Source organism: Labrus bergylta, chromosome 21 (genome assembly GCF_963930695.1).
Source record: "Labrus bergylta chromosome 21, fLabBer1.1, whole genome shotgun sequence".
NCBI classification, from domain to species: Eukaryota; Metazoa; Chordata; class Actinopteri; order Labriformes; family Labridae; genus Labrus; species Labrus bergylta.
In genome coordinates, this window is record NC_089215.1 from 10,952,939 (window position 1) to 10,966,731 (window position 13,793).

At 42.7% G+C, this 13,793-nt stretch overlaps 1 protein-coding gene across 1 annotated transcript in view; it reads right to left on the bottom strand.

Moving 5' to 3' along the window:
• nrg3b (neuregulin 3b) overlaps positions 1-13,571 on the bottom strand; it is a 218,047-nt gene extending 204,476 nt beyond the window's left edge. Inside the window, exon 1 of the mRNA XM_020642761.3 lies at positions 11,106-13,571. Within this exon, the coding sequence (XP_020498417.1) occupies positions 11,106-11,955 (850 nt within the window). The 5' untranslated portion in view covers positions 11,956-13,571. The remainder of the gene's footprint in view (positions 1-11,105) is intronic.
• Positions 13,572-13,793: the final 222 nt, after the last annotated feature.

Below are 13,793 nucleotides of genomic sequence, written 5' to 3' on the forward strand. Positions count from 1 at the left end.
CCTTGTCTTCCATTACTCTGCTTATTTTCATGCCCCACAAAATAAACCCATGAGTAACACAAGGACTTCTGTGTTGTGAAGAGGGGAAAGTCAAGTGTTAAGCTTATTTACATGCTAGAGAGTACAATAACAGGTGGATTTCTAAGTAGTGTTATGAACAAGAAGAAAGACAACATGGACGCCTGTTCTAGCTTCTACATAAAATAAAAATAAAAGTAAAGCATTCAGTTAGATTGTTTAGCCTTAGCTTTAGGCTTGTCATCGTAAAACAACAATTTTTTTCAGTTTTAGTACCATGTGATCAATACCTTTTCATCTCTGTGCTCTGAAGGTCCCTCCAGTCGAATATAAACTATTGCTATGTGAATTATTATAACAACCACAAAGTAAGAAATAAGGTTACATATAGTAATGCTGTTACACAAGGTGACATTAATAATAGGCTAACACCATGAAAGACCATATTTCATGTATTTCTCTCCTTTCATAACCTCTAACACAGCTTTTAAAATGTTGCTTTAAAGGATATGTGGGCCATAAATATGTTTTCATAATGGGTAATGAAGGCTTTATGCAGCTGCAGCAGCTGTAATCCCTCCAAAATGGGGCCATATATCCAACTGAGTAAGAAGGGACTCAAGCTCCATAATACCTAAATCACACATGGCACTGTAGTTGTGCTGCCACTTGCACTCCCTTGGACAAAAAAATAAAATAATTGGGTGTTATTAGATTCATCGCATCCTACCAAAAATCTGCCTCAAAGCAACACACCAAACCCCCCTACCTCCAGCTCCCATCCATTCCTCTCCCTGTATTCTTGTGCAAATTGATAACGGAACTAGAGACCCTGCAGGGTCCGTAATTCAATATTGGGATCTAACAGTCTCAGATCAGATATGATGGACTGTAATCCTCTCTGCGTTGCACCAGCCACGTGCACAAAGATATCTCAGTGCCCCTTGAGCTATCAGCGCGCTACAGTGTTTGTCCTCACGTGAATGAGTGAGTAAGTGAGGGAAGGAATGAATGAATGATGAAAGAATGTCGGGTTTTATAGATTAAACACCGGCCAACACTAAGTATCAATTACTAAGATTGGAAGGCACTATGGCAGACTTGTGGATAAGTAGGCATGACAGCATGTGATTAAAATGAGTGAATTAGTGAACACTCCCCCCCAGCACACACTTCACCACCACCAACACTAAACCCATTCTTTAAAAGTGTTCTCTCCTCTCCATTTCTTCCAATTTCAGAAGATATAAAATAGAGGAGTCACGTTCAGAGACAATAATGATCCCAGGGTTTACTTTCAATTAGGATTATTACTTTCCTCAGGCTAGGAACACCTTCATTTCTCAGTGGCAACATTAGTAACCATTAACTCTTGGGGGGGGGGGGGTTAAACACTCATGAAAACAGATAGAGATGTCCAGACACCATTTTATCCATCCTGATACAGAATGTAATGAAGAAATTGAGCATTTGCTGATACCAAGTAATCCCATTCCAGTTAGGGTGAATAGTTACAGCAACCCCTGTTAATGTAAAGCTTTGTTCATTGTGCCAATAAATGAACTTTTTATTTATAAAGTGCAAAATTGCAACATAACTTTCCACATGACACTTCACATTTATAGCAGATCCTATTTACAAACCCAACATTAACCCACTAATAAAGGAGCACTTGGCAACTGTGAAAATAAAATACATAATCTGAACAGGCAAAATCCTCGAGCAAAACCAAAATCATTGGTAGATTGCCATCGCTACACATGTTTGTGTTTTGCAAGCGGAGTAAAACATTGCCAAATTGTAATTATCTAACTGTGATACTCTGGTTATCTCCCACTGTTGATTTTTATCATCTTATGATAAATTATAGAAAATGAGTTCTTCAATGGCTTTCTAAATCAGTAGTTGCAAGTGGCACCAATAAAGACTTCTTCAATGGTGCCAGCAGTGCACATCTTTCTAGCCCTAAATATTTACTTAGAAGAAGAACTTATTCCACTAAGAATCAGTTGACCCCCAAGGCAGACACAACAGCCGATACCATGCATTTTTTACAGTACTGAAGTCATTTTCAACACTGGTATATCTCCCCAAAATAACTCTAGAGAGTGATGAGCAAAAATAAGTTGAATGTGAATCCAAAGTACGTTCTGATTCAGTAACTAGGGGCCTGTAATATTGTGAAAAACCACGAGACCACTGGTGCCGTTGTCTTTACTGCACAGTAAAATCACATACCATGTTTCAGCCATTAGACCACGGCGTATGGGACATCTTAAGCACTTTATCAGAGGGAGGCTTCATCAATTATTCACATTTCCGGCCACTACATATTCCACATGTTTCTCTTCCCATACATAAATATTTCAGCCCCCCGTACCTCTTTGTCTCTCTGTCACCTCCCGGTGGACATTTTGTCTACATAAATCACTCAGTGACATTAAGAAGGCCTAAGATGGCCTCAGCCGGTAGTACTTACAGAAGGCAAGCCTCTCTTTTGCCAATCTATGAGTCCCCTGACTGCTACATGAGAGTCAATTGTCTCCCAAAAGCATCAGATGCACTTCACAGGATATTGTTTACAGCAGCTATACAAAGTCTTACTGGTAGGCCTGCTTGTGCATACAACGTAATGGACACCCTGGTTGTAATACAAGACAAAACCTGCTGGATAGCCAATAATCTAAAACTATGGGAGAGTTACAATGAAAGTTCAGTTGTTTGGCTTGTTCTGTGAGTGTGGTGATACTTTTAGTGGGTTTCTTTGTTCTTCTTTCAAGGGAATTACTTTTTTTTCCACTAGTCCCAGTCCCCGCAGGAAGCACCCTTGCCATTTAGCACCCCCACTAAGCTGTATATACTTTAGGTTAGAAAAAGGTTAAGGTTAGGATTACAGCCATGGTCGTGGTTAGGGTCTGTCAATTCTACCGAAGGAGGCAGGATGTGAGAACAGCCTGAGAGGAAGAGTTGCCTAAGAGGCTCAACTCAGGGATCAAATGTCCTTTGTGTGAGGGAGGATGGCATGCAACAACAATCTATCCAAGGCTCTATTCTCAGATGTTACACAGATGACTCTGCACTGGACCGCTGAGTCAACATGACGCATTCTGGAAGCTGTCTTACCTTTGTGTGTCCAAACCCTCAGCACACTACTACTCATGTTTGCCCTGAACAGCATTATACAATGTCACTGTTTGATAAGTGATGGAATACTACATTTTTTTCTAGGTTACGTAAAGTGAAAAGTCTTGAGACATTCAATAGACTATTACAGGGTAAATTTAACAACGAAACATAACATCATGGTATCATATTTTACAACCAAGCAATGATAACATGGAGATTCTCGTTGAAAAATGTGATATTCCAGAATATACCAAACGGTCCCAGGAAAACACCTTTAGAGTCATAAAGGTTAACATATAATATCTTAGACTACATAGATAACCTCCACTGATTCACATAAGCCTTCTGATTCGGTTATGAATAGGAGACATCATGCAGACATTCTCGCAATGGAATTGAAGTAAAATACATTCAATTTCAAATATGGATAATACCTTGAGGCCAGCCTGCATAAAAATGAGAGGGATAACAATAGAAGGGGTAGAATGGTGGTTTGCGATATGGAATATGTCTGGCCAAGGCTCATTCACTTGACTGTGATGAGAATATGCCTTTACCTTGCAGCTGGATCCTTACTCCTGGAGCATGCTCTCATGGTTCATGACAGGCTTTGCCCTGAATAAGATCTCTTTTTTTTCCCCTTCCTTTTTGTATCCAACACACCCTATTGCTCTTGCTCTGCTCTCTCCCTCTCTCTCTGCCATTCTTACTCAGGGCTCTCTCCCTCCCTCTTCCTTATTGATTGTGTGAGGTTCAATGGCAATGAACAAGCGAGGGGATCAATTCTCACAAAATTCCTAGCATTCGCCTAGTTGTCACTCTGGCATAATTTGTCTGCAGGCTCACCCCGCTGAATGCACTGATGTATTCTTCTTTGTAATTGGTGCCCATCAGTGTCAAGTGTCTCTGCTAGCTAGATGTTTAAGGCAAACACAGCAGCATGCTGCATATTCATTCATTTGCATGAGCAAAATGTATGCACACACTGCCTGACAGATCTCAACTATGCTAATATTATTAAGATAGTTCACATTTTTTAAAGAAAAATGTCAGATTCATTTATATGATTTTTTTTTGAAGAACCAAAGCTCTTTCTTTTGGGGTTGTATATGTATATTTTGCATAATAAAAAGCACTAATGGAAGCCAGTTGGCTCACGCTGTCAGAAGAATTACATGCTGCAGTATGTCTGAGGGCATGGTTTTGCTAATGCCTCCTCCAGCAATGCCAATATGAATAATTTCTATTCCTAGTATTGTAACATTCATGCAAGCACTTCATGGATACTGTAATAACTCCCCATTCATTTTAAATAATTAAGCTTCTCTAAAACCACTTAAATGAGAATCTGATTAGCAGTGACCACCATGGACGGACAATTTCACATCTGTATTGCAGCCGAGTTTAACAGGTTTTTCCTCAGAGGTAAATCATATTCATTGCGTACGACAGCCCCAAGCACTGGCTCCAATGCTACCACAAAGAAAAGGCATTACTCAGTGTGCACAATCACAGTATTCTTGAGAGACTTACAATAAGTCACAGGCTGAGTTAAGAACAGTTTGGGTTCAAATGTTCCTTAGCCGATGCATGAGAGCTCACTTTCAAACCAGGAAGAAATGTGTAAAAATCGGTGCAGCTGCACACTAACACACTGTGCAGGAGCAGCTCTGTTTGGGCCAGCCTCAGCGAACAAGCAGAGCGTGTCTCAGGAGAGACAGAGGGGCCTCAGAGGCAACCCGGCAAATCTAAGCCTGACCTCCCTGGAGAGAGACAGAGAGAGAGAGGGAAACTGGATTTTTATCTTTGTTTTTAATCCCCTTTACACGCTCCGATCATCCTACAGTAGTACTTTGTGCCAGCTTCATGTATAGTGAGGAACAAACAAACAAAGCAAACACACACACACACACACAGAAAGAAACAGGGGCTTGCGTGGCAGGAAAAACATCAATTTTTGTTCTTTTTTTCCAAGTGACATCAGAGAAAAACGGTTACCTTTGTCGCTTTCCTGTGCGCGCCTATCTGAAAGTAAAAAATCAGCTGGGGCACAGTCTGACTGGCTTTTCCCTGCATTTCTGCATGATGCTAGCATGAAACTCAGACTGAAAGGCTATTTAATAAGCTTTCCAGCATTCATTTTGACATTATCCTCTTGTTAAGCTGTTAGCTGTTTAGGAGTGACTTATATTGCCTTTTCCCAGCAGTGGCTAACAAAAAGTAATTTTAACATGCTCATTTCTTTCTCAAGTTCTTTTATGATAAATAATTCAGCAGTACAAAAAAGTGGCAACAAAAGGAAAGGGAATGGGATACATTCTCAAAACATCTTTAGCATTTACCAGGTTGTCACTCGAGGATAATTTGTGCACAGGCTCAATCACCAAAGAAACACTGAAGCATTGTGCTTTGTAATGAGGGCCAATCATTGTCAAGTGTCACTGCTAGCTAGATGTTCCCTATAAACAGTGCATAATGCTGGTTCATTAATTTTCATGTGCTAAATTACACAGTCAGATAAATCTCTGCTAAGCCGCAGTTAATACAGATAGACTTCAGTAGCTGAAAGAAACTAGCTAAATCGTGACTGAAATGCTACATTGTTAGCCAGCCAGTACACAGGATGACATTTGCGTCCTGTATGTCAAGCTCTTGTCGGAAGGTGTTTATCAGGCCATTACCAAACACTGTAACTGTAGTATCAATGATGTATCTGTATAAGCACTTGCTAACAAATGTTAGCTTTAACTTGCTGATAAAGGTCATCAGTTGGAAATTCATATTAAGGTTCAGTTATGTTAGCCAGCTAGTACTAGTGAGTGTGTCTGTTTGCGTTTGGAAGGGCTTTTTTATCTCTCTTTAATCATTGTAACTGTGCCAACACTGAATTTGCATCAGTCATTGCTCACGGAAATAAGCTTAGACATGCTAATCAGAGTCTTTCTTCCGTAATCATTTATAAGAGCAAAAGGGGTAACATACTCCATGGTTCTGTTTACTTGAGTTCATCCATTTTTAGTAGTGGCTCCAAGATGTAGGACTGATGACAAGAATCCATTTTCTTTAGTGCAAAATGAGCCAACTGATAAATTAAACCCATGGGGAGAGCAGCAGCACACTTTTTCATCTTTTTGTTAATGCCTTCAGTGGACATCTGTTCTTATTTAATGACTGTTGTTTCAGTCAGTTGATCTACAGACACCTTGATAACTTTGTCTGGCTCTCATTCAGATTACTTTTCTTTAAAATGTGTCCCACCTTTAAGGACGCTGATTGACTCTGCTGTTTCTCCAATTTGGGAACCAGCCACTGGTTCCAGCGAAGGGCAACACCAGACCTTTCAGTCGCTTGACAAAAATTTTAATGTGGCTGGCGATTCACAAGTCTGGAATCAGGCTAGTGAGATGTGCATGGAATTACAACCATGCTTCACTGAGGAAGATTTCTTACAACTGAGAGGGGAGTGAAGTGGGACCAGAGCCAACACTGTGTCCATGGTTTCCCAACAGGCTTTCATTGTGCACTGCTCCACTCCTGTTATTTCCCTACTTCTGAGCCAATGGGGCTTGTATGTAGAAAGTGGCTGGGATACATTATAGTCTCAAATACAGCAACTAAAGAAAAACCCTATGATAGATTCATGAGTCTGTGGGCACACACACACGTTACATGCTTATCTTTGTGTTCACAAGTGTGCCAGTTTTTCCGTGTTTGCCCATATGCTCATGAATGCGAGCCTAGGAGCTAACCCACAAAGGGAGATAGAAAGCACAAAGCAAAGGCAAAAATAGACGGAGCAATACAATGACATGGAAAGAGGACACAATAAGCGTGCAGAAAAGGGAGAGCGAGGGAAAAAGAGGGGATAAACGATAAAAAGGAGGAGGTAAAATATGTCATTATCCCAAGCGGACAGAGTTCGTCTAGATCTTCACCAAACAGCAGGAGCAATGAAATGAATCGAGAGGGGGGGGGGGGCATGTTGCTGCCTCCTACATGCGGCACAGATTATCTGAAACCCGAGAACCTACTGTATAACAGCATCAGCCCACAACTTAAAATAAAATATGGGATCACTTTGCTGTGTGTAAAGACAAAAGCACCCGAGGCCCTATTCAACAGAACGTTTCATCACCAACTGAGACATATTCTATGTACAATAGCACATTAAAAGCAACTCTAAATAATATAACAGTTAGAGTGATGAAGCAAATCTTTAGAGGAAGCTGCATTTTAGAAAAACTCTGGAGTAAGATTCTTAAAAGGCTGTTTTGCCCTTCAGAATGCAGTGTTAGTATTGTGCATGTAATATAGCACATAAGCGCTGTACACATTGCCTTTGTGAATGGATACAAACACCACAGGTCTTGTGTGAATAAAAGTAATATACAGTGAAGAAATTGCTTCAATATTCAAACTCATAGCAAGAATGTTTATTCCAAGAAGAGGGAAGAATAGCATGCAGCGTTAAGAGGAAGCTATTTAACAAAGCTAACAACAGCCATCCATTATTTCAAATTGACCTTTCCTTGTAAATACATATTTTTATGAAATACTGGAAGTGGTAGCATGGTTACATTTTTCAAGTAAGCTAGTGGATTTACAACAAGAGTATAATCTCACACAAATGTAAATAGAAGAGGTCAAAAATTTGGAAAAGGTGAATGCAATCATCTATGACTTTTGTTGATCAGAGAAATTGTTAAACTTTTGTAGCGCATCCATCTTTGTCAAATGACAACGGCAAAGTTTAGAGGTGCAGTGTATACAGAAAAAAACAACTTTTGTTAAACTTGATTCTACCCAAGTGGCAACATCCAGTAAAAATTGAAGCTGATGGAGAAATGCAAAAAACTGCAGTTCGTCAAGTGTCCACTTGAGGCTGGCACCAAAAGTGCAGGAGTCCTGGTTGGCCATTTTGACAGCAGAAATAAACATGTACAGTGTGTTCCACAAAACCTTTTGGTCTTAATAATTCATATCTTTGTTGGCACACACTGTACGAGGGGGGTTCATTTCTTTTTTAAATAACTTTTCCTTTTTGACTTTATGAAGGATTAGACATGTCCATAATTAGGGGGGTGACTGGTCTGACTGCATACATGTTGTAGCTATATGCCAGGAGGATTAAGGCCCTCCTTCACTCCGACTCTTTGTCTGTTACGAGGTTGATCAAAAGTACAAATACAAATATTGTACACATTATTGTTTAACAATTATGAGAATGTACTGTAATGAATTATCTGGGTATTTCTGCCATCAATGGGTATTTTCAAATCGATGTATCCCTCTCTGAATGTGTCTTGAGAAAGATCAACACCCTTTGTGAATTTAAAATAGCTGAAGGTGTGTCACAGCTTTCTTGCGAGGTATAAAAGTGTGAAAATGGAATTACTTTTTGCTTTTAAAATACAAATGGACTTTCACAAAAAGCAGCAGCTGGTGCAAAACCAGATCATTTGTTTCGATAGCATGGTTTTCTATCCCATTGACGTCAATTACTCCCACCAATGTTTACCATTAAGCTTGTTAGATTCTGGCTGTCATTGAAAGGTTTTTTTGGCAAACACAAAATCATCTGAGAAAGTGCAGTTTGGATTGGTTTGGCTTTATTCTATGTTTATTTCTTTCGTCTAGTTATAACTGGTAGAGAGGTGTTCGGCTTTGTATATTTAAGATCTGGTTTCCATTTGCAATATAATAAAAAAAAAACATGATTTCTAAATACTATCTCCATTAATCTGAAACCCACTGGGAGTAGCTAACGTGTTTTTACACCACCTGTAGCCAAACAAATATTTTCCTAATGCAGGGATAAAGATTTACAAGTGGGCCAACATGTCAGCCGATTCTGCATGATGTCAACACACAGACATGGAGACTTATCAGCAACATCTGTTGAAAGGATCACAATTTTTCTCTTTCGAACATACTTGCCAGTAGATTGAATTGGGTGATCTTTTTTCCTTTTTTTTTTCTGTGGTAATGTTGCTATATTGTGTAGCTGGTCAACTCAAGAAAGACTAGCCAACACAAATGCTGTTTCTATAAAAGTATGCTTTACCCCTCAAAGGCAGTGTCCTTTCATAGCATACAGTAGAAATAGACGTGTCCTGATGTTCACACAGGGGGGCTGCCCAATTTGGCTGATTTCAGCTGTTTGGCAGCTCTCCGCCGGCGGACGTCATTGACTCTAGAGTAATGGACTGTACTACAGGAAGAGTCTGAATGAGAGCAGGCATGTAAAAGCCATCTGATGAATGGACAATCTTGCAACCATTGATTGAACTAATCTCAGTTATTCCGCACACCTCTGATTGTCTGTGTTGCTGTTAAACCTGATTGTTGGTTGCGTCATTTGTCTGATGTGGTCTTTTTTTTATGTACTGCAGATCAGGAACCTGCTGTAAACCAGTTGTAACTGAGTCAGGCCCATTTAACTATACCTTTTGTAATGTTATGCAATGAATGCAATGCATTGCAATGTAAGGGTAAACATATCTTGCCCTAAGGTGAAAAAGAAAAAAAACAATATGACTTGATCACTGTTTGTCTGTAAAGTAATCAATGTGCCCAATATGAGGATACAATATGATCCAAATCCAATACATGACATGTATTGAAGTGTTTTGATTATTGGGTATTTGTCAATGGTTAATCTACAGAGTTATAGTAACAATGAGCTAAAAATTAGCCAAATCACAAGTGAGTTTCAAATCAAAGCTGCCAATTAAATCCCACATTGCTAAATAATTTATTAAAATAGGAGTGCCTGGAGTGTGAGAAAAAAACAAAAAAACTACATAGTCAGTACTCATGGTTTCACTTGCATCCTGCCCCACCCACATCTGAAAAATAAAATACCCTGTGATGTTAAAAACATGTCCCATGTGGAATGCATAATCAGGAAGCCTTCCTTCTTTATACAATGCTAAATATGCAAAATTCACAGCTCCCTCCTGCTTTATACTGTCTATCTCCCTGAAGCCTTTCCCTCACTTAGCCCACTCCATCTGCCATCTCTCTCTTCTCCCGGCTCCCACACTTCATTCCTCCGCTTTGTTTTGCTTCCTGCATTCTCCTTCTTCCCTCGCCATCCTCTTCAGCTTTCTGTTGTTTTTCAAAGTATGGCTCCCCTCTTTCTCTCCATTTCCTGCCTAATCTAAATCCACTTGTCCTCTGCAACCTTACTCTCATCCCTGTTTCCATTTATTTCCCCCCATGAGCCTTCCCTCTCAGTATCTCCCTGCAGTGTGAAAGCTGTACCTGCGACACTCCTCTCCCAGATATCCTCTCATCTAAATGAGACGTGTGGCCCTGCTATATCTGATTCCTCTAGACAGGAGGTGAGAGCTAACCTTTCTCCCACTTTGACACCTCACCAGCTCCTGCTATTTGTTTTCATATTTGTTTTCATAAAACAAATATGCCGTCCTTAGTCACAGCAGCCATCACAAAGCTTTAGCATCCCAACTCGAGCAGACAAAACAAAATAAATTCTACTCGATGGAACCCGGCCCTAAATGGTGCTTAAACCAGTGTGTGAGAAAATACTCCTCGGGAGGTAAGATTCATATCGGATTAATGCACAAGTGAAAGATAAAGACGAGAGGGGTGAAAATACTGAGAACATCCCCTGATATCTGTCTGTACTAATGAATACGATTAATGTTAAGCTGCTGGAGTATCCACTTTCCATGTGGATATAAAAGGAAATAATTTATATTCTGAGACCATGAGTCATATCAAAGCATGTCAGACAAAAGAGGTTTTTTTTTTGTTTTTTTTTACCCATGGATACAGTTCTATGTGATAACTTCCTACTATAGTGACATACTGTTTTACTGCTCTAAAAGGTAGAGAAAAGAGCTCTTGTCAAACACTCATCTCAAGTTCTGCAGATAACCTTACACAGCTGCGCTCACTCAAACAGCTCCACACACCCAAAAAAGTGAACTTACGTGTTCGGAAGCGGTGGTGTGGGCGTGTGGCCGGGCCCTTGTTGCCTGGTCGAGGGTGATTCCAGCGCGATGTAGGCTTGACCGGAACCACAGACTGGGAAGGGGTCAGCTGCACCTTGATGGTGGTCTTCACAGGAGCTGTAGTTGTGGTGGGTGCTGTGGTGGTGAAGGTAGGAGAAGTCTGTCCAGGTTTAGAGTTGGCAGCTCCATTACGTCCATTACCAGCGCTCCCTCCTTTTCTGACAGTGCTGCGAGGGGTGACCTCCTTAACGCTAGGTGGCGGGGTGATTCGGGTGGTGCGTGTGGTGGTGGAGGTGGTAACCACAGTCCCTGTAATGCGGGTGCCGACACGGTTGTGAAGGTGGGGTGCGCGGTTGCCGTCTCCGTTGGCAGTGCTGCCGTTGGCCGAGTGGTTGGCTGGCGGCCCTGATCGAGTTCTAGGCGCAGGGGCCGTACCATCCGCGGCCAGCGGTGTGGTAGTGGACACCATCGCTGTGGTGGAGACGGCTGAAGTTGTTGCGGCGGTGGGAATGTCGGGCCCCTTGGGCATGGCACTGGGTTTGGAGAGAAATATAGGGTCCTGTCCGATGCTACCTTTAGGATCCACCAGATCAGTGGGGACATAGTCTTGGACGGACCCAACCACAATCCATTTCAGCAGCATGAGACTGAGTCCCAGTCCCACGAAGCCCATCACCAGGGGCACGGCACACAGCCAGGTCTGCTGGCGAGGCCACACAGCACAGGGGCCGCAGCGTAGAGGGCCCGGGGCTCGGGGAGATGCTTGTTCAGCCCCTGGCTCCTCTAGTGTCATGGGTGCCAGAGGGGTGGCACCTGAGCGGTCACTCATCTTGCCAGATATTTTTGTCTCTAAGGGTGTTTGGGGTCAAACTGGGGGCCAAATATTACTCAGGCATGTACAAGAAAGGGGACATGGTGTGGAAGAAGTGCTGGGCATCTTAAGGAAGTGCCCACACAACAATACCTAGCTTAAACATCTACATGCACAAACATAAACATTAAACATTAGCACAGTCACTATGCAGACACGATCACTCACTGTCACGTACAGCTAATTCAAAACTGGCACAGTACTCAACTGCATTCACAAGCAATATAACCTACACTCCCTCTGGCGGACAACACATCAAACACACGCATTCTAACTCACACACACACACACACACACACACACACACACACACACACAAACACACTACAGACACACACTATATGCACTAGTGTCTACACACTTCCACACCAGCACACAGGTTACGGACAGGTGAGGGAGCGAAGCGAGGGGTCGCCTCACTGTAGTTCAGCGCTAACGAAGCGATGATAAATCCCAGGATGCTTCACTCCCTTGTTAAAAAAGCCGAGCAAAAAAAAAACCGAGAAGGATATCGATCCGCTTGAGGCTGGCGCTGTAAATCCATGTGCGTGTGTGCGTGCAAAGATCAACAATCCAGGCTACGGCAGCACCCTTCTCCACTCTCATTTGTTTGATTACCGGCCGCATAAGGTCCTGAAAGGACAAATCACGACTGTTCCTTTATTCCTTCAGGTTTCGTTTGAGTTCATTTCACCTTTTGAACATGCACCAGAGAGCTCTCCTTTCTCTCTCGCAGGTGTCTACTTCAAGTTTGCCTGTAATCGCACCCAGTTCGGCGTGCTCGACCACCCCTTATGGTTTGCTCCAGCTGCCGGAAATCCAGAGGGTGAAAGCCACCAAAACCTCAGGCAAGAGGAAAGCTGACGTGATCTGCCAATGAGACGGGGTGGTATCCGGGATAGCGGGCTAAATCCAAGTGATCCGGGTCCAATCTCTTACGCCGACCACCCCAGTCTGATTCTCTCGGAGTGACAGCGGTGTATCGCCGGAGCTGTCTGCCTTTAGTCCGACACTGTTAGAGAATAAATCCAGGAGGAGGGGGGGGGGAAAGAAGTATTTACGATACGTTTACCTTCGCTGCATTCCCACAGTGGTGCAAGCAGCAAAGAGAGAGGATGGAGGCAAGAAAGGAGGGAGGGGGCTGCCGCTCTGAAAAAAATGATGCGGCGGCTGTTCTTGGAGGCTGCAGACAGAGAGAGAGAGAGAGAGAGAGAGAGAGAGAGAGAGAGGGGGGGGGGGGAGAGGATGAAGGGAGGTGAAGAGAAGGAAAGCGGGAGAGAGGAAGCTTGCTCAATCCGCGGTGAGTGATGTGGGTTTCACGGCTCCTAACCCATCCGGCGCTCTCTCCTCCGGTTCACCGCCGTCCTCAATACTCAAAAGTGACGACTATAGTGACTGCCCCATCTCTTTCCCCCTCCTCAGACTCCGCGGGTGGAGGTGTTTGCTGACTCCCTTATCAGCCCCCCCCCTAAAAAAAGACAAAAAAAAAGAAAGGGAAAGAAAAGATTCTGGTAGGTAGAAAAAGGTGGGGAGAAAAGAGAGATGTGTGTTGGCTAAGCTCTGCAGCAGATGCAGATAGGAGGCAGAGAGAAGGGAGGAGGCTCAAACACATTTACGCGCGCACACACACGCACACACACACACACACACAGCGCGCAAAGGAGAGGCGCTGCCATAGACACACCCCAGGGAGCGGTGAGTTAGATGGAGGGAGGGAGGGAGGGAGGGTGGCAGAGCATGAGAGGAGAAAAAGAAGAGGAGGGAGAAGAAGGAAGTATAGGAAGGGAGGCGCCACC